Source organism: Echeneis naucrates, chromosome 15 (assembly GCF_900963305.1).
Source record: "Echeneis naucrates chromosome 15, fEcheNa1.1, whole genome shotgun sequence".
NCBI classification, from domain to species: domain Eukaryota; kingdom Metazoa; phylum Chordata; class Actinopteri; order Carangiformes; family Echeneidae; genus Echeneis; species Echeneis naucrates.
Window position 1 is genome coordinate 15,349,627 of NC_042525.1, and position 27,187 is coordinate 15,376,813.

At 40.7% G+C, this 27,187-nt stretch overlaps 3 protein-coding genes across 3 annotated transcripts in view; 2 read left to right on the forward strand and 1 right to left on the reverse strand.

The window, feature by feature from the left end:
* Positions 1-10,521, forward strand: part of LOC115055041 (calcineurin subunit B type 1) — a 26,068-nt gene extending 15,547 nt beyond the window's left edge. The window contains exons 3-6 of the mRNA XM_029520426.1: positions 2,171-2,347; positions 3,505-3,564; positions 3,975-4,159; positions 8,179-10,521. Coding sequence (XP_029376286.1) covers positions 2,171-2,347; positions 3,505-3,564; positions 3,975-4,159; positions 8,179-8,226 — 470 coding nt within the window. The 3' untranslated portion in view covers positions 8,227-10,521. The remainder of the gene's footprint in view (positions 1-2,170; positions 2,348-3,504; positions 3,565-3,974; positions 4,160-8,178) is intronic.
* pno1 (partner of NOB1 homolog) lies at positions 9,367-13,411 on the reverse strand. Its single transcript, XM_029520425.1, has 7 exons — positions 13,120-13,411; positions 12,228-12,374; positions 12,017-12,100; positions 11,484-11,544; positions 11,240-11,357; positions 10,963-11,033; positions 9,367-10,859 (listed from the first exon to the last, which is right to left on the reverse strand). Exons 1-7 carry the CDS (start codon positions 13,321-13,323, stop codon positions 10,792-10,794), a joined length of 753 nt encoding a protein of 250 aa, XP_029376285.1. The 5' UTR covers positions 13,324-13,411; the 3' UTR covers positions 9,367-10,791.
* Positions 13,412-13,582: 171 nt separating this feature from the next.
* On the forward strand, positions 13,583-18,361 carry dnaaf10 (dynein axonemal assembly factor 10). Its single transcript, XM_029520424.1, has 8 exons — positions 13,583-13,913; positions 14,767-14,867; positions 15,040-15,170; positions 15,266-15,367; positions 15,686-15,801; positions 16,242-16,376; positions 16,990-17,087; positions 17,184-18,361. Exons 1-8 carry the CDS (start codon positions 13,728-13,730, stop codon positions 17,389-17,391), a joined length of 1,077 nt encoding a protein of 358 aa, XP_029376284.1. The 5' UTR covers positions 13,583-13,727; the 3' UTR covers positions 17,392-18,361.
* The last annotated feature ends 8,826 nt before the right edge of the window (positions 18,362-27,187 follow it).

Consider the following 27,187-nt stretch of genomic DNA (forward strand, 5'->3'; position numbering starts at 1 on the left):
CTCATTAATCCACAGGCCACGGTGGTTTTTGCATCACAAATTCAGTTCACCAGGTACTTGGACAGTGCACACACACAATGTTGATGCTGGTGCTGAAGACAAATAAAAGTATTATACATCAAAGAAGAATATCATATAATTTCTAGGGTGATTTTCATCATCAATTCAAATCAGTTATTTGTTACTCCCCTATTAATCATAAAATGAGATGACATTGTTTAACTTTGGATTTGGATATTCCCCTGATAAGGTGAACTGACATAAACTCAACTCTCCTTTTCTCTTCCACTGTTTACTTACGGCTGCTTGAACTTGGGTGCTAAGTTCAAAACCAGAAGTCTTAACTGCGGGCTATATATCACTACTGTAATAATCATTAGAGGTGACTGCATCTGTAGATTATTTTTGTTGTGGACTTGAGCAGTCTGTGCACCCATACACTGCTCCTCACTTGAATTCTTCTGCTGTGGTTGCATCCATTTCCAACTTTCTCTTCCTCAACCACTGCACCACCCTTACTCCTCCACCACACTCAGATTAGTCATGGAGCTAATGTAGCACAGCGTGTCCGAACGCTGAAACCCAAAACACAGCCCACAGCCCTCTCTCTCGGTCTTCCTCCCTCCTTTTGCATCACATGATGAGTGGAACGATGGAATACCATCTTGGTGCTTCAGTCAATAATATATTTCTCTTGTTAGAATATCTGCATACTGTACAATTCACCTAACTGGCAGGTTTTTAATTTTTGTCCCTCAGTTTGATCTGTGGATACAGAAGAGTCACCATCTGTGACCAAGTAATCTCTGAATTTATGGGGATGAGCACTATTCAGTCAGCGTGTTGTTGCTGGCGATGGTGGTAGAGACGCTGTGTAATAGATCAAAATTTGAATGATTTCGTTACTTATGGAGACAAGCAGGTGATATCCATGTTAGAATAAATGCCTACCTGCCCTGTTTGTAGTGACCACATGGAGGCTTCTCTCCCAGTTGTCACGTCCATTTTAAAGCAAATCTGTTATGATGTGAGCTTTTCCTTGAACTGTATCTGAACTGTCTGTCCTCGTGGAGGTCAGTAAACCTGATCAGAATTGGAATGAACTAAAATCTTAAGCTCGTAAATTTGTCACACCGCCTCTATTGTCCCGCCTTCCCTTTGTCCAATGTGTGTTAAGATTAATGTATATATCCTGGTTTCATTTAGGACCCCAGATTAAAGCAGGAGGTGTAGTAGTTTGTGGTTGGCCCTCGGGGTCATGTGACAAAGCGTGAATGAGCTTATATAGTAATTAACAACTGGCTTTGTTATTGCCTCTGGATTAGTCCTTGCGATTGTTCAGTGCGCTGACCTGGGAGTTGAGGCTGCTTCTGATGGCAGGGGAACGAAAGATCCAGGTCCCCTCTGATAGAAAAGCTCCAGTAGGCAACAAAGGCCGTAAGTTTGCAAAAACTGTACCTTCATATTTGTCTCTGTCTTTCAGCTAATTCCTCTGCTACATCCTCTCTAGCCTTTTTCATCAGCTCTCATGTCTCTACCCTTTTTGTCCTATTTTAGGATCACTGCAGTATTGTTAGAGCAGCACCGGGGTTGGCCATGTGTAATATTTTACAGTCTTAACAACTAGAGTTTTTTTGTTTTTTTTCCAGTAGTCACTCCCATTTCATGTCTGTCTGTACTAGCACAGTACAACATGTACCGTGGTTGCTGTGGGTCCACAGGTCGGAGCAGCTTGCTCAGTCCTGTGCGGGCCAGGAGTCATGTCCTTGATCTAGTTGCAACTTCCAAGTGCTGGCTACTAAAATTTATGACTACAGTTCATGCAGGTGTTGGCAGGGATATTTATATTTTGGCAAAAAAAAAACAAACAACCAACCAACCAACCAACCTATTGGTTTATCAGATCTAATGCTTTACTCTTGTTGTCTTGATGGTTTTGCAGGTGACTGGTGCGCCTTGGCTCATTTCTCCACATCACTTTTAACTCTCTTACTTCCTTACATGTCTGTTCCCCAGCCAAGGCCTGTATTAGCACACCATGAATCGGACTCTGCACACGTGACTATTTGTTTTCTTGCAACTGCATGGATGTAAACATTTGATAAGAATTAATGCAAAGTAAATGTAACGTCTCTGGATCTTCTCCCCCTTTCTTTTTCTCTTTGTCCAGTCGATGCTGATGAGATTAAGAGGCTAGGCAAGAGGTTTAAGAAACTCGACCTAGATAACTCTGGCTCACTCAGCGTGGAGGAGTTCATGTCGCTGCCAGAGCTGCAACAGAACCCGCTGGTGCAAAGGGTTATCGACATATTTGACACAGATGGGAATGGAGAGGTGGACTTTAAAGGTTTGTCATAAACTCTGCAGGCATGATTTTACTTGATGTTACAGCTTTATTGTCGTCTGTTAGTCTATGAGCTGATTTTGATGATATCACAACATTTCTAGTTTCATATCAGTAGATTGGCAGTATCAGTAAGGTAACCAATATTTCAAATTTGACCACCACCTAATCACAGTTTATATGTTGTGACTAGTCAGAGTTCCCAGTTCAGTCAGAGGACGCTCACTTGACTTCTATCTACCTAAAAGAAGGCCTTTGTAATTGCATTGATATCTGTATGAAGTTGATATTGAGCATCAATGCTCTAATCATCCAGTTGCCAACAATCATACAAGTCTAGTACAGACCCTAAAAACAGGACGAGTGCCGTCAGCTACTTGGGCATCTGATCTTAAATATAGGCAGACTGTGTAAGGAGCCCAGTCGAAAATTAAGTTAACAAAAACAGCTTTTTGCGTAAGAGTTTTTATATTTCAGCAGCCAAATGTCCTATTAAAAACTCCAAAACAAGCATTTAAGGACAAAAACACACCGTTAATACCACTGGTGCACATACTGGTGACAACACAAGGGAGCATAAAGAGTAATGTGAATGCTGTGAGTTTTTATTTATTCAACTAACAATATTAAGTAGCTGTACAATGGTCCAATAGAGTTCAGTGTCACCTGAAGGTCATTTTCTGCAATAAAGCTAACTGATAGCAGGGATTGTGTCACTGCACAAAGCCAGTGAGCCATGAAGAAATCTATTTCCAGACTCATGACAGGGAATTAGTCTTAGACGCGTTTGACAAAAAGGACCTATTGTTATAACTATTTGAGATCCAACTAGGGCACAAGATTTAATGCAATTGGTCTCTCAACTCTTCAGTGCATTGAATGAACCTTTTAAGATGGACATCAGGAAATGCTTTCAAATATGGGTAGTAACTATTCATTTTTCGCCATGTCATAAAAACAGTGGGATGTTGTTGGGTTTTTATACCACCTGTTGTTTCAGACTTAATGTGTATATGTACAATGCTATTAGCCTATATGAAGTGGATTCCTTCACCACCATCTTCAGTTCAGCCTTTCCAGTGCAAACATGACATATATACCATTATATCACACACATGCAAAAAGCCTTACGGACACTGATTGATGCTCTCGTCTCCCAGAGTTCATCGAAGGAGTCTCGCAGTTCAGTGTCAAGGGGGACAAGGAACAGAAGCTTCGGTGTAAGTAAAGCTGCGTCTTCGTTAAAACCACATGTATTTGTTTTGCTACTTTGGAAGTTGAACCTGCTTGGGCATATTCTCCTGAGCCTTCCCTCACCTGTTTGTCTCACCAAGTTGTGAAAATTATAGAAGCCGTTAATTGTTGTACAAAATGGAATCGCCTGCTAACAGATGGGAACACGTCGTGTATCGTAAATAATGATCAGAAATTATCATAAATAATTATCCTTATGGCCAGATTACTTCATGTGGAAATATCATTCCAGCAGTTTGTGAGCCTTAATTGATTTTGTGCATGCGTGTGTCTGTGTGTTGAAGTCAAGTGTTTTCACTTGTGTGGTTAGCGGTGGCACTCACATTTACCCCTATTTGGGTTCCTCCCCTTCCTCATGCTACGCCCTGCACCTCAGTTGCTTTCAGGATCTACGACATGGACAAAGATGGCTACATCTCCAATGGCGAGCTCTTCCAGGTACTGAAAATGATGGTAGGCAACAACCTGAAGGACACACAGCTCCAGCAGATTGTGGACAAGACCATTATCAACGCAGACAAGGACGGAGATGGCAGGATATCGTTTGAAGAGTTCTGTGCAGTAAGTAGAAGCCCTCCTGGGGTATTTTAGGGGGGCATGCAGGACATTTCTGCTTATGCAGCCTGTTGTGGTGAAGCTAAATGTCAAAGGGGCAGAAAACCCTGGAAACAGCTTTTTGCTGAGGGTGGACAGCGCTGGGTTTCAGTTTCCTGTTGAAATACGGTGTCAAAGGCTGTAAATATAGGCCAGTACGTTCTTGCTACATGTGAGGGTGCACTAAAAATATAGAGCTAGCACTTTGGCTGTATTATACCACAGAACTAACAACCCAAGCAACAAGTAAAAGATCACATTTATCCTGTGTTGACACTGTCAGCTAAGTCCTGTTTAACTGTAAAATGAGACTACATATGTAGTGAGAGCAACAGTCAGGACTGCTGAAAATTTAAATCTCAGGATGGTCATGTGAGGGGGTGACTGCTGATATAATACGAGAGAAAGGAGATATAAAAGTGCAGGGACAGCTTTGCTTAATAAGTACACAAGCAGCAGACCGGGTGGGGGGGGGGGGGTCAGTCTACTGCAGTGAGATGACAACCAGAACAGCTTCCCAGCTGTGAACTCCACCTTTACTGAATCAAAACATGAGCGTTAATTAAATGAAGCTAATTCAATCTGAAGAGAAATACAGTGCTGTGAAAAAACATTTGCCCCTGTACCAATTTCTTACCCCCCCCTCGCACCTTTGTTACTCTTGGCTATTTCAGATCAAGCAAATCTAAATATAAGTTGATAAGATAACTCACAAGTAAACACAGAATTCAGTTTTAAGTGCCGATTTTATTTATTAAGGGAAAAAAAAAAAGCCATTTGAACCTGCATGGCCCATGAGAAAAAGTAATTGCCCCCTAAAGCTAACAACTGGTTGAACCACCTTTAGCAGCAACAGCTGCAGTCAAGTGTTTGTGATAACTGGCAATGGGTCTTTCACATCGCTGTGGAGGAATTTTGGCCCACTCTTCTTTGCAGAATTGTTTTAAATCAGCCACATTGGAGGGTTTCCGAGCATGAACCGCCTTTTTAAGGTCGTGCCACAGCATCTCAGTTGGATTCAGGTCTGGACTTTGACTAGACCACTCCAAAACAATCTTTTTGTTTCTTTTAAGCCATTCAGAAGTGGACCTGCTGACGTGCTTTGGATCATTGTTCTGCTGCAGAACCCAAGTGTGCTTCAGCTTGAGGTCACGAACATTCTCCTTCAGGATTTGTTGGTAGAGAGAGTTCATGGTTCCTTCAATCAGCAGTGTGTGAAGCAAAGCAGCCCCAAACCATGACACCACCACCACCATGTTTCACTGGTGGCATGATGTTCAGCAGATGTAACGGGATGCACTCCTTCCAAAAAGTTCAACTTTTGTTTCATCAGTCTACAGAATATTTTCCCAAAAGCTTTGGGGATCCTCAAGATGTGTGTGTGTTTTTTTTTTTTTTTTTTTGGTCAGCAGTGGCTGACTCTGCCATGCATGCCATTTTTGCCTTGTCTCTTTCTTATGGCTGAGTCATGAACACTGACCTTTACTGAGGCAAGTGAGGCCTGCAGTTGTTTAGAGGTTGTTCTGGGTTCCTTTGTGAGCTCTTGGATCAGTTGTCGCTGTGCTCTTGGGGTAATGTTTGTACGCCGGCTGCTCCTGAGAAGGTTCACCACTGTAACATGCTTTCTCCATCTGTGGATAATGGCTCTCACCGTGGTCCGCTAGAGTCCCAAAGATTTAGAAATGCCTTTGTAACCTTTTCCAGAGTGAGACATGTCAATTACTTTTCCTCTTATCTGCTTCTAAATTTCTTTGGCTCGCAGCATGATGTCTTGTTTTCAATATGGCCTACTTCACCTTGTCAGACAGGTTCTATTTCAGTGATCTCTTGATTTGAAAGGTCTGGCAGCAATCAGGTCTGGGTGAGGCTATAAAATTTAACTCAGCTTTCCACAATAATATGATTAATCACAGTTACCTCATCATTTAACAAGGGGGGCAATTACTTTTTCACACAGGATCATGTAGGCTTGGATAGAATTTTTCATAAATCACAGAAAAACTGTTATGTTTACTTTGGTTATCTTTGTTTAATATTTAAATTAGTTTGATCTGAAACAGTTGAGAGTGACACGTATGCAAAAAAAGTAAAAAATCAGGAAGGGGGCAGATACTTTTTCACAGCACTGTAATAAGACACAACCATGAATGGCAGAGAAAATATGACTCTCAAGGACTGAAATGTGTGATGTCTCTGAAATACTTCTAACTTTTTACCGTGGTTTCTGGATTCTGCGAGCCCAACAAGTAAGATAAGATAAGATAAGATAAGATAAGATAGACTTTATTAATCCCTTGGGAGGTCTCCGTCAGGGAAATTGTTGTTCCAGCAGGTACAGCACCGACAAGAACAGTAAAAGAAAACACACAGTTTGAAATATATAAACAACAAATGTACAACCATAAATATTCAGTTTTTTTAGTGTCCCATCTTCTGCAATCCCTCTTTCTTCCTGCTACTCCTCCCCCTCCCACCTAGTGCAGAGTTATACAGTTTTATTGCTCGGGGGACAAAGGAGTCTTTGAATCTGTTGGTTCTGCACCTGGGGAGAAGCAGTCTGTCACTCAACAGGCTTTTCTGTGCACTGATGACAGGCTGCAGAGGGTGACTGGCGTTGTCCATAATAGCCAGCAGTTTGTTTCTGGATCTCCTCTCTGCAACTGTCACCAGAGAGTCCAGCTTTGTGCCAACCACAGAGCTAGCTCGCCTGATCAGCTTGTCCAACCTGTTTGAGTGCTGGTATCTACATCCACACAGCTGGAGTCACAGCAGTTCAAAGTTAAAACTGATACACAACTCTTGGATTTCACCCAATGAGTTCATCCTAGAGATATTTCTAAGATGACAGAATTGTGACAGTGTTACTTTTATTTTAAAAATGTTGAGCAGGTGGCTTTAATGAGGTGCCAAACGGCTATTTTACCTCGATTGATATTGGTTGTCAGAGGATCATCGAGCTCAGCTCTTTGTAAAGATCTCAACCCAAGCCAATGCTGAGGACTTGCTGTCGGACCAACTGAAGTACTTTTACAGTTGAGATACATGGCCTTCATTATCTAATTTGGGATCAAAGAATGAAGTCTGCACAATTAGCGCTCTCTAAAGAATCCTCCGCACAGCTCGTCTCCTGTTGGACCCCAGTGGAGCTCACTTTGCTCCGAGACATTTTCTAAAATGAAAGGCACCGTCTCTAACTCTGACAGACACAAGGCCCACATTTGACGGCTGCATCTCCGGAGCCTTGAACTAAAAAGGCTCTCAACCTTGTGTGCGTGTATTATCAGGCTGGCGCAGGAGAATATCACATCCTGTTTTTAACAAAACAGCGCAGCTCGAAGACGGAGGCGCTGTGTGACATGATTTCTGTCTCACGTAGAAACATCCTGATCTTACCACTGGAGGATGAAAGAAGCTAAAGTTAAATTTTTAAACTTTAAAAATAAGACGGCTGTAAAATAAAATAAAAAAAAAAAAAAGATTCTGTCAAAAGGCTGCTGAAACAATCTGGCCATTAAAGGGACGGTTCACAAGTTCAGTTGACTTGTTATTTAATGTTAGGGATGCCACAGTAACCTCTGCTGTGTTAGAGACCCATGGCGTCACAATAGAGCTGCATGGTAGGAAATTATGTTTGTGAGTCCCAGCTTTATCAAAGTGTGATGGTCAATTCCTGATTGGCCTTTTGATGGATAATTTTCACCGTTCACATTCACTGTTTTGGATGAAAATAATTTGAAGACTTCACTGTGGTTAGACTGCTAGTTTTTTTTTTTTTTTTTTTTTTAGAAATTATCTGTATGGATAGTGGCTTCGTTGATAACAAAAATCTTGTTGAAGTAGCATATCAGGGTCCTGTTAATATGGATCCCAGTTCACTGTCATTGTGCACTGGGATGCTGAGAACTGAGTCATGTTAATAGTAGATTGTATTTTCTCTGCAATAATGAGCCAAAATCTCACAAACCCTCCCCCCTCTGTTTCTGCAGGTGGTTGGTGGTCTTGATATACACAAAAAGATGGTGGTGGATGTGTGAGCACATTCAGCTCGCTGAATTTCCCCCTTCCTCCTTGACACTCGCTTTCTCCACCATCTCTGAAGATCTGCTCAAGACGTCCGGCAAATCGCTCTCTGTGTAACTCAATGGAAGTATTCTCTCTCTCTCTCTCTCTCTCTCTCTCTCTCTCTCTCTCTCTCCCTCTCTCGCTCTCTCTCTCTCTCGAGCCACTTTTTCTTTCAAAAAACCACAGGCGTCGTGAAGCCAACTTTGAAGTGTTATTGAACTGTAAATCCTCTCAATAACCCGGTCGTAGCACTTTAAGAGACTGAAGGACATCTATTTGTCATTTGCAAGAGCATCTCTGATTTTGGATGAAGGGGGAGAAAGGGGGCTCAGTGAGGAGACTGGTTGGCTTGTTCATATTTCATCCTTTCTTTTTTGTTAATTGTTATTTTTGATATTTATTTTTTGTTCTTGTCTTTTATAAAGAAGAAAAAATACAAATATATCTATCGTTGTCTTGTGAGGGGAAGTGTGTAGTATATTAACACTTGACTTACAGTACAACTAGGAAGTAGGGTATGAAGTGCCAACCTGAAAATATCCAGAAACCAGTCCAAGTTATTACCCGTCATCACTGCTGTCGTCCGTGACACGTCTGACTGCACGACTGCGAGTCACAGTAGATACTAAACTAAAATCTTTTTAACTTTGTCTCCTCTGCTTTTAGCTTACACACAAGCAGCTTGGGTTAGACCAGTGAAGCTTCCAGTGACTCTTAGCAAAGCAATTCATGTTTTTTTTTTTTTTTTTTTTTTTTATAAGATTTAGTTTTATTTCTACTTAGGAATGACTTTATATTGTTGGAGATTATCCTTGTCTCTTGTCATGAAATTATAGGTAGAAAAAAAAATGCCAAGAAAATGTCTTTCCAAAAAAAATTATTTGTGGCTGCAAAAGGGATACATGGTTTACTCTGAAGTATTTTGCATTTTGACTGTGTGCATTCATACAACAATCTCCAATGCAAAGAATAGCTCTGCACTCAGTGACAAAGGAAATTTAGTGGAATCATTAGTTTTATTTAAGATTAAGGACAGTGGCTGGATGGACTTTGCTTAAGGGTGAATAATGGTCAGACTATGTTGTTTGTTAGTAAATAGCAATTTAAGAGACTTATCTGCAGGCAGCGATTTTTTTTTTTTTTTTTAAACCAATATGTGTATATTAGGTAATCAATGTGCTCATATTCTTTACCAGCGAGAGGAGAAGGCTTTGCCTCTGCTTTATGTGAGCCCTTCTGAATACTTAACCTTTCTCAGTACAGCGCAGAACAGGTCAGTTTTCTTCAACGCAACACAAACACTTAAAATCTTAACACGTTGGCATGATCGGTATGCAATGGGATAGTAGTTAGTAATAGTTTTTTTTGGGGGGGGATGGTGTACATTTCAAAAATAGGCTTCTTCTCCCAATTTTTTTTCCTTCACAATCACCTCATTTTCTCCCCCTTCCACCCACTCATACAAACAGGGAGAACAACAACCTAACAAACTTAATTTCTAGCGGGGAAAAAAAAGCTTCCTACTACAAAATTGGCATCAGGACATTTTTTTATTTTTTTACTTTGGGGGCAGACTGCAGCTTTGAGCAGTTTTCGGTCAGAGATGTGAATCTAGAGTGCTCTATTGTCCCTTATCCCAAAGCTCTGCACGGCTTGGGCCTCCCTGTGCTTGCATGACATGGAAATATATTTTTTGTTGTGCATGTAGATCAATTTTTTGAAATAATCCTCTTGTTTACACATGAATGGTGATGTTAATATATTTAAGAATTTAATGGTATACAATATGGATGTTGCCAAACTTTGGTAAATGTACACATATTATGAGAGGTAATCCAAATGAACTGAACTACATGTAACTTTTTTGTATTTCACCCGGGTCAGCCAGATGCTTCTATTCCAGTAAAAGTTGCATATCTGATCCTGTCTCAAACTGCCACACACTGTACTCAGCTTAAAGGGGAAAATTTTGTTTATTTTCTTTCTTTTGTATATAAGTATTTGTTAAATGCAGTTCTGGCTCTCTGTTCTCTGTATAGTTCAGACCGCGCTTTAGTTTGTAAGTGCTACTTTTTCTCTGAGGGACTTGGGTTCTTTTTAGTTTGTGTGGGGGTATCTGAAAAGATTTGTTTGAGAACCTTCTTTTCCTTTTTCTGCATGCTGCATCTTATGCTGTGGGACTGTTGAAAACTTGATACTGTATGAAAATGAAATAAAATTTAAATAAACTTTGAAATGTTGAAAGTAAAGGATTATCTGTCCATTGTTAATTAGAAAACCCATGTTGGCAGCCACTGTCTGTTGATGGATTTCAAGTCGGTGTTCAGTGAATTCATATTTGCTTTTATTTACAAACTGATATTTTCAGGCCTGTATCAGATCCTTTTCCTCATGCCTGGACCAACTGATCCAAAAAGGGACCTGGAAACATGAGGTCATCATCACAGAGGGACCTGATATGTCTGTCCATAAGACAGTCAACAGTCTTAACAAGGTTCAGAGCAGGAATTCCAGCAGCCAGTGGAGCCAATGAGACTTCAGAATCTCTCAGCAGTCCTGCTGGCCACCACTCTGATGTTGCCATAGACCTTTGAAGGAGGACTTCCTGTGGGACAGAAAGGTTTAAAGGTCGCTACTTAGCATGACATCTCGAGTCAAAGCGACAAACTCCAGATATGACAACCATATGAAAACAATGTTTCACTTACCCAAGATTAAGTTACAAATGGCTGTCCTGGCCATCTTGATATTCTGGAAAGACCCCAATATGTGAACTTTTCTGTTGAGACACAAATGAGTGCCGATTTGAATTTGCTCTGAATAAAATAAAAATGTTCTAATATTTTGAAAGAATTAATTAAATGTAAAGAGAGCACCAAAAGGTTGTTTTTTTTTTTTTTTTAAGAAATAGGAAACGATCATTACAGTAATAAAACTGACCATAAAATCGTTATGATCATTATTTTACTATGAATTTTAACTCACGTGTCTGCGAGCACAATGCGAGTCTTTGTGACATTTTCAATAGTGAATTTGGTTTTTCCTCCTTTCCCTGCTATTCTTCCAATGGCTCTGGATAAGTGGTCCCCCTTCAAAGGTTTCACTGCCAAGACAGAAACATGAGAGCAATTTAATTCACACCAAGAAACATTTAGTTCATTTTTCATCAGGGAAAACTGTGTTAATAGATGGTGGCCTGTTTCAGAGTAGACACATGGTACCACCTTACCGTCAGTGACATCAAAGCTTTCTAGGAAAAGCTCATCTAATCTGACGAGAGCTAGGGCATCCTGGGAAGAGAAAGTGAGAGTGTTACATCACAAACAAAAACCACACAGCATTCAAATAATAATAAAGAATAGAAATGTGTCATATGTTTGACGTTCTGACAACTACAGACAAGTAACTTGACATTGAAGTATAAATAACAAGCCTTTAAACCAACTATTGTTTTATGGGCAGTGGAACAGAAGCTCAATATCAGCAAACCCATCATAAGAGATGATCCTGCCAAATCTCTCCCCAAACTTAATACTGGCCTGAAAAAATAAACAACAACAGTGTACAAAAAAAAAAAAAAAAATAAAATAAAATCTAATTTCTCTCCCTGTTTCCTGTCCACCTCTGTGCCAAATACCAGCTAAAATAAGGTCTTACAAAGGCCCCAAAATATGATTTTAAAAAGAAAGACAATCTGATTTAAAAACACTAGACATATGAAATCATGCATAATTCACCAAAGCCTTCCATTAGTGTACTTACTTCAACCTGGAATCCTAGAACAAAGGCTTTAACAAAATCTGCTGCTTTTGTGAGCGAGCCAATGTCCTGTGTTTCCTTGCATGTCTGAAAGAGGGAAGCAAATTACACAAACTTTACACACACAGCTGTGGGTACCAGTGAAAGCAGAAGAGGTGGACATTTAGTGTCAGCAGCTAATATTCACTCAAATGGTGGAGATGTGGAAACTTACTTTGATTTCAACATTTCTGGTTTTCAGGTTGAATCTGACTTGAAGCTGCAGGTTCTCTACAATTGGAGTGAAAATCTTCATCCAGTTGTCCTTCAGCGGTGTGTATCTGTGAGCCGGGACAGGAATTTTGCGCATTTGGTCTGGTCCCTGCGACACATGGGGGTGAAAAAAAAATAAAATCATTTAGTACTGCATAACAGCATTAAATTGTGTGTGTTGTGTAGCACTAAATTAAGATTCCACCTAAATATTAAAGACGACAAGCAATAACGTTGATTGGCATTTAATCTTATTATTATTATTCAAACCACCCAGATCCTCTATCAAAGAGAAGAACACTCTTCGACGTTAGAGTAGTGCTGCCCACAATCAGGTGCAGCCATCATCATGACTGATCGTTGTCTTCATTTTCCTGTCACATTAATGTGCAGTCAAGCTGTGGGCCCTGTCTCTAATCTTTGTGCTGCTGGATGGATACCAGTTATGAATATTTCATGAGTCCGATGTTTGTCATTTTGGATCGTTACAAGCTACTTTGTGGGGCATCTGCTGACTGCAGCTGGAATAAAAGGCCTTCATTCTTAACATGAACCGGGTGTGTGTGTGTGTGTGAGGGCCAGTGATTTTCTGTGAATTTAATGAACTTTTTTTTTTTTTTTTTTTTTATCGTGATTCGATGAAATAAAAAACAAAACATTGTAAACTAAATACATTCTGACTTCTGTCTCCTGGTGTTTGTCTCCCCCTGCACTGCTGCAGCTTTCTTCAGAGCACGCAAAACTCGCCGATTACGTAACAGCCTCAACGTGCGATAGAGATAACCGCCATGGAATGAGATGGAGTTGGATAAAGTGGAGACAACACACGGAGAATCCGTGCCGACAGTTCTTACCCTCAGCTTGTCGCCTGAAATCGGCGGAAACTGCGGCCGCTTCACTGCCGCTGGCCCGTCCGCGTCCGTGTCCATGTTCACTCCATCCTCGTCACGTTTTCGCTTCTGAGTCTTTTTAGACTTTACCTTTGTGAAAGACTCTCCGTCATCTTTACTCTCCTCGGCAGCACTGGCGCCGGGGACTATATTTTTATCAACGTCCATCCCGAAATGAGTTTTAAAATTGGTTTAAAGAGTCAAAACTGGAGCAGACTGAGGACACTGTAGCAGGAGAGCTGCCCTCGTGTGGCAAAAAGGACCCCAAACGACACGTCGGCGGCGCCTGTAAAGGGAGGACGTTCAATAATGGCAAAAACTGTGTTGAATACAGAAAATTAGTCTAAGTTTGTTACTGAACTTTAGTTTCGTTGGGGGAAAATGTTCAGCTATATTGTCCCGTAGTGCCAGTGTACTTTCGATGTAAACATTTTGATCAGGCATCTCTTTGGGCAGCCGCCATAGACGAGTGCAGTTTGTTTTGGGCAGAGAAACGCACTGATGAGCGATTGTCTTGTTACTTTTCACGAGCTTTTTCGGCGGTTTTACACACTCTTTTCCAACCAGCAAAGATGTCGTCGCCTTTATCAAAGCCTCAGATCATTGCGCACATTCAGAAGAGCCTGAACTACACGGTTTTTGACAGCAAGTGGATTCCGTGCAGTGCGAAGTTTGTCTGCCTGGGGAACTTTCCGAGGGGAACCGGAGTAATGCAAATATTTGAAGTGCAGCACGGAGAGGCTCAGCTTATCAAGGAGGTAGAAAGCACAACAACGTGTCACTGCCGTTTGCTGCTGTGAACATCTGCCCTCAGAAATATCCACCGCGATTCTGGCAAACCGAGGCTTTCTAGAAAACTCTTGCTAGGTTGTTGTCTCCATAGCAACGGGCAACGCAAAAACTGCAGTGACCTCTGTTAGCCAGATTGTCATAAAGAATTATTATAATTATTACGGTCATGTATTCATTACCGATGATGCTATGGTATGGCATGGCTGTCTTGTCTTACCTTCCTGGCCCATCTGCCCTCAGGAAGATGCCAATCAGCTGTAATCCTCTGAATCAGAGACAGTTTTCTGGTGTTGAGATTTGGTCTGCGGCGAGACAGGCTGAAAGACATTTCAAAGACATAAGTCTTTGAGTCAGTGGAGAATGATTGTGATCTGGATCAGAGACAAAATCTCAAAAGACTCAACAATGACGGAAACAATTCCTTCCCCCAACCATTCATTTTCCTTGTATTAACTGGCTAAAATGCAGTCAAAGTAATTGAAGATAGATTAAAAGAGCTGTAAAATCAAAAGCAAAGGAAGAGAGGAATAATTTCAGCTTGATTTACACAACAAAAGGGCAGCTTTACATGACCGGTGAAACATACAGTGTGTGTTAGCGCTGCAGCCTGTGTATCATTTGGTAACTGTGGTACTGTAGACCCTGGCTTGGACTAATCATGTGTAGTTGTGATTGGTCGGTAATCCAATTTATGATTATGATTTCTAATTTCTCTCTGCCTTATGTTGTGGTTTTAAATTTTAGGGTGTATTCTTTTCTATCCATGCTGCATTGCCGTATGATTTTCGTGAACGAAACCTCTCTTCTCTTATACTTTAGGTGGAGAAACCTAAGCCCATAAAGTGTGGGACATTTGGGGCCACATCTCTTCAACAAAGACACCTAGCAACTGGGGATTTTGATGGAAATCTCAACATATGGTAATTTATCAAAGTAAACTGATGTCATACCATTTGTGCCTGGCAAGTAATAACACAGAAGTGTTGAAAGCAAGGTTTGGGCTTTTTTTTATTTTAATTTTTTTATTTAACTGGCCTCTTGCTGTTTGACTCTGCTGGTTCAGTCAATGAAGATGCTTCTTTTTGTGCACAGGAATCTGGAGATGCCTGAAGTGCCAGTGTACAGTGTAAAGGCCCACAAAGAAATTGTGAATAGTATTGATGGTGTTGGTGGTCTGGGGATTGGAGATGGTGCACCTGAAATAGTCACTGGAAGCAGAGATGGTTTGATCTTACTGCAATTAAAACCTCTTTCAAGCATTGACATAAAGACAATTAAGTAAATGAATTTGAAGTAATTATTCCTTTGGGCGGTACAGGGACAGTAAAAGTGTGGGATTCCAGACAGAAGGATTCACCTGTAGCCAACATGGAGCCCATGGAAGGAGAAACCAAGAGGGACTGCTGGACTGTTGCATTTGGTAAGTTTAATTTTGGCTTTCCGGAATGAAACAATCTGAAAGACCAGAGTAGTCACACAGCTAAATTCTGATATGAGCTTATGCATGCCCTCCATCCATTAACTTGTGCAGGAAGTGTGTCCAAGAGAAATGAATACTTCCATCATGCCAAGCCTCATTGGTGAAACGAGCATACAAACTGAGTGGGAAATGATATTTTCTCTGAGGTTTAATATGTACATTTACCAGGTTTGTTGTCCATAGAATGTTTGAAAGGAGTCCTGCACCTTAAGAAAGAATGAAAACAGTTCCTTTCTTTACTTTACTTTCCTTTTACAGGTCACGCCTTTAATGATCAGGACCGCTGTGTGTGTGCTGGATATGACAATGGGGATATCAAACTCTTTGACCTTCGCAATATGTCTCTACGGTGGGAAACCAACATAAAAAATGGGGTGAGGTGAACAGCTTCTCTGCATTTGATTCTTGAATCTGTTAATGTAGCTACTTTGTGATCACAGAAAGAAATGACAACCTTTTCAGAAGGAATAAGGAACTCAAAATGGCATTGGAATTTAGCCAGCTCAACCCAGCTCAGTCCTCACGTGGAGAACTGATGGTTTGATTAGCAAAAATTGTCCACACATAGTTATTTCTTCATAGAGAAAACAAAAACATAGCTGAAAATGACTTCCTAGCATCATTTAAAATAAAACCACAGGGGAAGTGTGAGGTCAGGGCGCTGATTATATTTTTATAGTCGTCTATCTTACTCATAACCTGCCAGGTCATTACATTCTTTCCAACAGATTCTATTGTATGGAGAAACCTGCCGTAGAGCCATGTGGTGAATGCCCAGTGAGTGAGTGTTATTTTTTTCTGACACCATAACCAGGTATGCTGTGTGGAGTTTGACAGGAAAGACATCAACATGAACAAGCTGGTGGCTACTTCGCTAGAGGGAAAATTCCATGTGTTTGACATGAGGACCCAGCACCCCACCAAGGGCTTTGCCTCTGTTTCTGAAAAGGTAATGGACACGGCCAAGGCGAGCCAGACATGTGTTTGGCTCCTACAAATGGAAACGTGTCAAAAGATTATTATCATAACTGTTATTAGCTTTACATTTGTATAGTACAGAGGTAAATGAGGTGCGTGTCGGTTTGGCCGTTTTCACAGCTGGAAGTGTTTTGGCTCGTGTTTGTCTAATATTCTCTGTGGCTTTGTGACACTGAGCCAGTGGGGAGAGAGGAGTGTGGCTATTTCTGAGCCAATTTTAGAAAAACACTCTTAAACTGGCATTAATGCACAGCCCTGCTTGTGTAGCTCTATAGACATCTAAACGTGTGGCTGAGGCACTGGATTATATCTTTTTATTTATTATTATAATCTACATCGCAAAATGGAGTAAAAGTGGATTTTAAGGGTGTTTAGAAAATTTTTTTAAGTGGCACACATTTTAGATTTTTTTTTTTTTTTTTTTTTTTTTTTTTTTTGCAATTTCATCATATACATCTGTTGTGTTGTTCCTTAAAATCAGCCCTATCTGTATCTTACAAATTTCTGAAGTGCAGTTTAGCGACTTTACATAGGTACTAGGAATGAATTTTCACTGATTGAATAGACTGCTCTTCTGTTTTCAGGCCCATAAGTCGACAATCTGGCAGGTCAAACATTTGCCTCAAAACAGAGACATCTTCGTGACTGCAGGGGGAGCGGGGAATCTACATGTGTGGAAATAGTAAGTAGTCTATCGTTACCGTCGTAGATACAAAAACAACGTTTTTATCTGATTTACTACAAACAAAACATTTTCATTCTGCATGGTCGTTTCCAGCGAGTATCCAGCTGTGAGAAGCAAGACGGATTCGGTTGGTGTGGATGTGGGCGTGGCTGGCTCTGTCAACCTCTTACAGAACGCCACAGTGTCCACCCAGCCGATCGCCAGCCTGGACTGGAGTCCTGACAAGCAGGGTCTGTGTGTGTGTTCAGGCTTCGACCAGTCCGTCCGTGTGCTCATTGTCACCAAACTCAACTTGGTGTGAAAAAGCAAGAATGACTGGTGGACTGTGCAGCCCACAAGAACGTAAGATGCAATAACACAGATGTATCAATAGTGTTCAAGTTACCGCCTTTTTCTGGGGCACAGTTTTACCTCTGGTCATCGTTGGATTGATGATCTTTCATTTGGAGAGAACTATTTCCTTCTGTGGGTCTTAGTACCTATCCGTCTACATTTATTTAGACTCATCTTGTGAGAAAAACATTGGAATTGAATTAACTGGGGAAGTGCTGGACTGAGCTGTGAAGGCAGTGATCATGTTGGGCAGAGAAACCCCCTGTCGCACAATGATACAGTTCCCATCTGATCCAAAAACATCCATTAGGATGGATAAAGAAGTGATACCACCTCTGGTTCGGAATTATACTATTTCCATTTTTGTAGGATGCTTACCCAAACCCCTTTTTTTGCACTGTTGGTGAATGTTGTATTCCAGTTTTGTGTGCTGAAGTTTTGATATGACATTTTAATGAGTTTTCTGTGTTTCAAATTAAATGTGCATTTGGATAAAAAAAATATTTTTGTGATCCGTGTGAAAGGCTGATTTATGACATCAGCGGTACATTAAGTCAAGGGGAGCACTGCATGTATGACCAGAGTCTTATCAAGTCAAAATATAATATTTGAAGTAATCTGTGTGATTAATGCAAATATCATATCCAGCATTTGAACCTGAAGAAGTCCTGTAGATCCTGGTCATCTTCATGTTTTTCGTGGATCCTTGCGTAGACACTCTTCAGCAGCTTGGTCATTGACTTTCCATCCAAGATGTCAATGTATTTCTCTATGCAACCTACAAAGACAGGCGCAGATTCATACAAACAGTTCCACATAAATAACTCAAAATATTTGTCACAGTACTTGAAATCAATTGATTTTTTTATGGCTTTCATTGATATATGATTTCAACTCAAACAAGTGAGATATTTCATGTAATAATAAAAGATTGAACATCTTCTCACTAAAGGACTGCCCATGTGCTGTAATTTATTTATTTGACATCATGCTGCATGTATGAACTCTAAGTAATGTGTCATGCCATCTATGTGACCATCACATTAGATGAGTGGATATATCTCTATAAATAGATGCCATGTCACATGAGCCCAGCTTCATGAACACTGTATTTTAACTACGTATTTATTAAATATAGTCAAGGTGACCTCTAGGAAAGTGGTGGTACAGTATTTAGTGTGCTAAATGAGTATATAGTCCAAGAGTTTTTCCAAGAGTAATACGATAATGTCGACAGTGTTAATAATAATAATAATAATAATAATAATAATAATAATAATAACTTAAGCCCATGACTTTTCCATGTGCTACAAGACTGGGGCCCAGCAGCGGGTGATCGTACTGCTCCGTCATCATCAGCATGCGGACAATCTCTCCTGTGATGAAGGCATCATTGAAGCTTTGCTCAGGCACAGGCTTCAGAGGGAATCTGCAGTAAACCTCCACTGCAGCCTTTGGGTCTGATGGCTCAAGCAGCTTCACAAGCTCAATATAAGCATCATGAACCTAGACAGCCAGGCAATTCATTAACTTCATCTGGGTTACAACTGAAGGCAATTTACACCAGACATCTCTCAAGGGCTAACCCTAACCCTACTTGCAAAATTTTGGCAGACAAGCTGAGAAATCTTGGGAAAAATCTCTAACCTTAGAATTATGTTTATCTTTTGTTTGTTATGACAGTAAAGTAAAATATACGCCAACTAAAAGAACCTATGAAATGTCTGACTTTATCGAACATTTCACAGGTTCTCAAAATCTCCAGAAAACTGTGGCAAGTCATCACTTAAGTGAAATCAGGAATTCAGATGAATCTTTCTTGTCTAGATCACAAAAGATTCTCCCATAAACAGTCTTGTTTTTCAATAAAACCAAGTTTATGTGATAGTTTGGTTCTGAGGACGAGCATGTGATCATTCCACTTGAATGACTCACCAAGACTGAAGTCACACAGTTGAGTAGCTGTGAAACGGGTGATGTCATTTTATGGCCATCGTAAACTGCATTGTAAAAGGATTGAAGTACGTCTGAAATCTCAGTGTATCAGATAACAACTGACCCCTGGTGCCATGGAAATGACGTCCTGGTAGAGCTGCTTTGCCTGGTCCTGGGTGTCAGCAGAGCGGGACAAGGCGCGGGCCAGACCCAGCCGTGGGACATGAGACCTGCGGTTGACTGGACTGGACTCAGTGACTCTGTCGCTCACAGGAGACCCTGAAACTACACAGAGTGATGATCACAGGATGAAGACATCAAATGCTTGTCTACCTTTTCATTGTTAACACATTCTGCCAAAAAGATGTTATAGTTACTGTACCTGAAATGGTCTACGATGTGATAACGCAATATTATGCAACATCACCCATGTCTGAACAATCATCATGAATGTAGGGAATTAATTATCATCACATCATTTCATTTGTATCATTTGTACTCCTAAAAACTGCATTTTGACTCTTGCACACAGTGGACAGCACACACCCCTCCCATCATTTTTTCTTCCTGTTTTTTATGGGATGAACTTTGAGTTTCCCCATGGAAAGAGATACCGCTCTCTCAAAGCCAGAACTACAAGACTCATTAACAGCTTCTTCCCCCAGGCCGTCAAAGCCATCACCCCACCCCCACCCCCACCCAAAGACTGACAATGGCCACACTCACTACCAAGTGCAATATCCCTTCCCCCCCAAAGACACCTACCTGCTGTAAATAATGACATTGCCATAATGTAAACTCTTTTGCACTACAGTATACACTGTTTCCCGTATTTATCATACCCATTCCCATATTTATCATAACCATTCCCGTATTTATCATACCTTGGAAATACTTATTTTATATTTTATATTTTATATTTTATATTGTTTTTATTGAGATATCGCGCTTTTGTGTTTTTCTTGTTTTTCTTTCTCGCTGCCATGTGGAGCTGCTAAGCATATTTTCACAGTTAATGTTGGTGACAATGTGAACAGTGACAATAAAGGATTCTATTCTATTCTAAAAACCTATTCATTCCTCCTAAGTCCAATTGTAAAACAGCACAGAGAAAGTTTTCAAGTGACTGCATATTTCACTGCATTTGCTAATGCTTTTTTCATGCCTTACCCTCAGCTGTCTTAACATTGTCGGGGCTTTGGTCCTGTCTACACTTGGAGGAGATGTCAGGTTTGGTACCACTGTTGGAAGATTTTGTGGATCTATCAAGCTTGGTTGCTGCTCCAGCTCGCCCTCTACAGTAGAGAACATTTAATACAAAAAATCTGAACTAGATTACAAAAGCTTGTTTTGTGCCCATGCAAAAAAATATGGCAAGCACATCACACTTCTGTCAGTATCAGTGCCTACTTTGTAAACAGTAAAAGACTTTCTTAGTGCTTGGCAGGAAAATGAAGGAATAACAGTCCAAATTGTTTGCATCCACATGTAAAATTGCCCATAAATAGATGTTAATAAACATCCACAGACAACCACATCACAGATCTGCACCCAGGCTTGATTCACCTGACTGCAGGGGTTTTGGCTGTAGGCCGTGCAGCTTTCCCTCCCCTGATGTTGGCTGGGGGTGCATGAGCAGGAGCTTTTGTTCCACTTACTGCAACCCGCCCTTGACTACACCCTCTTCTGCCCCGCATAGCTCCTCTCTTGGCCACATCGGTATCAGAAGGCCCCATCACTCCCACAGGGAGGGTGTTTTCCTGCTTGGCAGCTTTCTCATTTTCAGCCTTGTGGCAATCCTGCCACCACTTTTGTTCTGAGCAAAGAGAGGATGATTAATGTCGCTGTGGCATTAATTTCTGAATAAATATATGGATAAAAGCACCAATATGAATATGGTATGCATCTTTAACATTAGGGCCACACGTATTAATTGGGAATTACTCAGGGTCCCATATTATATACAGCCTGATTTGGCTTGAAACCAACAGTTTATAATTTTCACATAAATGTAAGAAGAGGCCCATCTCTACAAACCTCTTCGTCAGTCAGCTGCAATTGAGAGAGCGATCAAAGCCTTTAATGCCAAAGACAGTAGCTAACCAAAGAGACTCACTGCTCAGCTGTTCAGGTGGCTCTCCGCTCTGAGTCTTGTTTTCCAGCTCAATGCTCGCCTGGAAGCTAAGGCAGGCATCATTTATTGCTTCCCTTGAACAGTTTGAATTTGTGTTGTTGTCATATTGAGCCAGCTGTGCCAGACCTAAGAGAAACAGAGCATTGCTGTCCCGTGGCGTGGTAAGGACTGCCAGCTGGCACACCTGTACAAAGCAGCAGGGAAGGTGGGATGAAAGTAAGAATCTGAACTCTTGTCAACTGGCTGTGGTTGTCAGAAATCTTTAGTACTGATTTTAACTTAACTTTGCAAACAGAAACACAAGAAAAAGCCCAAAGAGACTGTTGAAATACAAGGAAGATCATAAGATGCTCGTGAATATTTATCTGCTCTCCAGAACCCTCTTACCTTCTCCTGCATGTCCTGCAGCTCCTGGCACGGGGATATTGAAGTGAAGCGTATGAGAGCTGAGAGGGCTTGGCATCTCTTTGCCACCAGAACCTGCCTATTGATGTCAGCTCTGCCCTGGTACTCACCCTGCTGGAACAGACGCTGCAGCAGGGCAAAGTGAGCCTGCAGCAGCACCCACTCCAGCTGCCTGCTTACTTTACCACAACACACATACTGACTAACACTGTGGGCAGTCAGCACTGCTACACTGAAACAGAGCACACATGCTGGCTTTAAATACTTCTCAAAGTGGTTTGCGCTGATGTTAGTGTTGCTTAGAATCATATGCAGGGGAGTGAGAGAACTAAATAGAGCTGAGCTCTAACACAAGCGCAGGGTGAAGATATTGCTCAATATACAACTTACATGTGATAGACCTGTTGAGCTCCCATGACCTTTCCAGACAGTACATTTCTGTGTTGCAGCTGTCCCAGAGTCAGAAGACCTTGCAGGAACTGTGTGTTGAGGCTGGACAGACACTCTGTTGGATTCTGTCCCACCCAGCTGATGAAAAAACGAATGAGAGCACAGAAAAACTACCCGTGAAGACCAGTATGAAAATACCTAGCAAATTCAAAGCAATCACAATCGCATTTATTATAAAACATCCCCACCAGTAAATCCAAAAATTAAGTCATATCTCAGCTTTTTTATGAATCTGATCTCTTAATCTTCACACAAACCTCAAACCTTTTCAATCAAATGTGCTCTAACGACTAACTGTCAAAGATGATAATTTGTGAAAACCCTATGGCATTGAGAGTGTTTCTACCCTTCTCTCTAAATCAGCTTTAAACAGAACATCCCGGTATATTACTGATACTGTTGTGCCCTCTCACTCGCTCACTCTCCTGCTGAATGCATCCACCTCCACCAGAAACACACAAAATACACACACACACACACACACACACATACACACCTCCTGCTGCAGCGCTGGCTGACAAAGTGCTCCAGTCCCTGTTGTAAGAATTGGGCAGCCTCCTTCTCTGTGTCTGCAGAGGCTCTCTCTTGCTGCTGCAACAGAGCCAGCCCAGTGAAGAATCTGAGGAAATGAAAGGAACACAGATGAGACGGTAAATTCAATTCTAACGTCTTAATTGTACTTTTACATATTAATCAAGACCACATTTAACCAGACAAACTGCCTGGTTCCTTTCCTTCATTTCATGTCTGTCTCGTGCTGTTTTTATTATGCCATATCAGATATTTTTCATTCTATGAGCAAAGGTAAAAACTATTTACCACAAAATGATAGTTATTATTATTACCGTTGCAGCTACAGAAACAATAACCATTCTGCCTCTGCTACCACCAATACTTCTGCTATGTGACCTGAGTGCAGGATGCAGGGGGCAAAGTGCCAGGCCGCTCTGGAGATGCTGTAGGGCTTCTCTGCTCCTCCCCTGCAGCAGCAACAGCCTTCCTACGTGGAGGTTGTACTCCCAGCTGTCTGGACTCAGAGTCCAGGCATCCAGGTATTTTATCAGAGCTTGGTGGACACAGTTCTCCTCATCCCGCACGACTGAACTTCTATCCTGCACAGAGGGAATAGGGAGTCATTCAGTGATGAGTAATTATTTAGTGGGTGTTTTAATTCAAACAGTTTTACAGAATAATAGCTGTGTGTCACAAAACTCTCTTACATTACACAACAACTTACATCAGAATCCATAACCTGAGTACCTGTGACAGTTTCTGGCAATATGCTGTGCCACAGCAGAGGAAAACATAGGGTATAATGCTTTCTAAAAATAAAAGTTTAACTTCATTTACAAAATGATAAAATACGATGAATTTGTTTTTGTTGGATACTCTGACCTATTGTATGTCAGCAAATAAAGATCTCTTTTCACACACATTATGTCCAATTGTTTACTTTTTACGCATTTCTAAGTTATCTTAGAAACCCACGACCTTGCAGGTTTTCTTGGAGAGCCAGATGTAGAGAGTCTGAACATAGTCTGCCTTGCTGGGTTGTCCCTGCTCTTTGAGCTGTTGATACTCCTTATCCAAGGCCTGAAGCTGATCCTCTACTGTGGGGCTGCCAACGTAACCATGGAGTTTACACACAGCCAGGATGTCATCCTGACATGCAGCTGATTTGGCATCACTTAATTTGTCTCTGTCCCTGTCAGTCTGGTGGTTGAGGAAAGGACAAGTGAGGGGTTGGCTTACTGCACAATTCCCAGTTAAGATCAAATAAAATTTAAAGAAATTATAATGATGTAATTCATTTCATTTCTGCGCTGAACATCGTGCTGAGAAGAGTCGGAATATAAATTACACTCAAATGAAAAAGACGTTAAAGGTGAAACTGTACTAACAATTTGTTGCCCGTTGATTTTACCTTCCTCTGGAAGCCGTACATCTCTGTGGCATAATGCTGCTCCTCCAGAACGAGACCTAACAGGAAATGGAGTCTGGCATCTCTGGAGCTGAGTCTGATCGCTGATGCATAGTGGGCAGCAGCTTGCTCCAGGTTGTGCAGAGGGGACTGGTCAGCCTCGTGCTGCAACATGTCACCTGTTGAAAGAATGAAACATAAAACTCTGGAAAGTGCTTCATCACAGCATCTGGCAACAAACAAATTAATGGGGGGGGGGGGGGGGGTTCTGGAGCCAATCCCAGTTTAAATTGCATGAGGGCGGGGTACACCCTGGACAGGTCGCCAGTCCATCACAGGGCCAACACACAGACAGACAGAGACCAACAACCTCTCACACTCATATTCAGACCTACAGACAATTTAGAGTCACCAATCAACCCAAACATGCAAAGCTTAAACTTGTGTTAACCTCAAAGTGAAAATGTTTCTGCACAAACATTTCTTCATTCTCTACAGCCATTTCCAGTAAAATGCATGAGCAATATCCTCAAAGAAATCGTTTTTCATTTGTATGAAATATTCAAAGACTGTAACTTCCCTTAGTAGAAACATTAATTATTTTTCAGACTTCATTAATGCCACAGCTTTCACAATGGGGTTCTTGAATATAACCACTGCCACTGTTTTGAAATTCAGAAACTGTGAATAAAAATAACATAGTGATGAAAATGTTCTGTTGACTTTTCATACATGCATTCTATGTGGATTGGATCATTTATTTACTTTAATTGTACAAAACAGTTTGACAATATCTTCACAAATGATATATTAATCATCATCCAGCTCAACATCTGGCACAACAGAAAAGGATTGCTCATCTTATAATGGGTTAAGCGTAACCATAATTGTTTCCCTCCTCTCGCTCACTGGCATTGCATCTCAGTGGTTCCACTGACTTTCATTCAGTCCTTTGGGATTGATCTCGAATGTCATGTCTTAGACTCATCAAAAATTAGCAAGGCAGAAGGAGCCAAGGAAAGACAAGCTGTAACTCTAGTATCTGGCAGGCCTGTATTGCAACAAAAATGACACTTCCCTCCAGTGAGTTACAATGTATTTAGATACTCAGCAGGGAGTTGTGTTATTTAGCTGTGGAATACAAAGAAACCTACTATAGTTCTGAACACTCTGACAATAGATTTTCTACCCAGTCCCTCTTTAAAATTCGAATCTACAGTGTTTTAATTATGTTTAAGTGATTTATTAATTGTTTATTAATTGTTAAATTGTAAACCGTAAGAGGATTTCAGTTGCAGAAAATAAATTGATATCGATTGCTAATAGATTTTGATAGATAATTTGAATTTAATTTCTGAATTTACGCTTTTGGTTTTTAAACTTTTACATGCCTGGTTTTGGCAAGTGTTGTCGGTAGAGTTTCAGGTGATCTTCAGCCAAGGCACACAGTTTGTCCACACAGTCTTCTTCTGCTGTCATTTGAAGTTTTAGCTCCCATTTATGTTCCTATAGTAGAGACAGAAAACATGGATCCAATGCATACAAATAACCTAAAAGTAAAGCTTAATCATAAAGTAAAGCAATAAATAGGTAAAGGTTAACTATATTAAAATCCTAAAAGATTGTGGAGGCAAATCCTCTTAATCCCTGTCTATGCTGTATAGCTTTAATTTAAATAAAAAATGTCTAGTTGCTTTTATAGTCTTGATCTCATGTGTAATATTTCCTGAAATGTTATCTCATTTGTGATTGGTGGCCTATTCAGGGTGCACGCCGTCCTCGTCCAGTGTGAGCTGGGAAACGGGTAAGCAGTAGAAGATGGATATCCAGCCAACAATTGAATCGAATGCAACTGGACTTAGGACTTAGGTTGGAAGATTGATGTATGCTATCTCATATGGAGCATAAATTTACAAATAGTGTGTCAGAATGTAGGCTTTCAAGCTTTTCCTTTTTTTTTTGTTGTTGTTGTTGTTGTTGTTGAAATTGTTAATTTTAGTTTCATCAAAGGCTTGAGGCAACAGGTCTACAATTTTTATTGACCACAAGATAAGGAAAGAGACAAATTTATGTTCTTCATAACAAATGGCAATTTAAATATTGTTTGACTTTGCATTTGAGCCTGAATTTGAAACGCTTGACTGCAGTTGTTGCTGCTAAAGGTGGTTCAACCAGTTGTTAGCTTTAGGGGGCGATTACTTTTTCACATGGGCGATGTAGGTTCAGATGCCCCCCCTCTTAGTAAGTAAAATCGGCACTTAAAACTGCATTTCGTGTTTACTTGTGTCCTATCTTATAAACTTCTATTTAAGTTTGCTTGATCTGAAATGGCTAAGGGTGACAAAGGTGCAAAAAAAGTAAGAAATCGGTAAGGGGGCAAATACTTTTTCACAGCACTGTATAAGCTAAAACAATCCACCACAATGAAAAATAAAGCTATGCAAAATAAATAAATCTGGTTTCCAACCTCCAGAATATGTTTAGTCTCTATCTCCAAACAACTGGATGATGCAAAGTGCCTCTTGTACCAGCTTGTCTCTGTGACTTCCTAAAATTGAGGAAAGCAACCATTTATATGGTCATAATTCTCAGTAACAACACAGTAATCCACGTCCATGCGCACTCCACATTCTCTCTTGCACACACACATTTAGAACAAAATACTTTTACTGTGGAAGTTAAACGGAAGGTAGTCACTATTAAGGCAGCTATGACTTGTGAATAAAGGATGAGAAAAGTTAAGGTCAGGCTGTGATTTTGGCAAAGGATGAAGCTTTTTAATATTTCATACTCACCTTTGCATCCAGGTCCCCTGTGGGCCGGTATGGACAGTCCAAACAGTGTGACCCCAACTCAGACAGTTTCATCACACGTTCACATCCTTTAATAAAACATCAAAAACACCAAGGTTGGATGCTA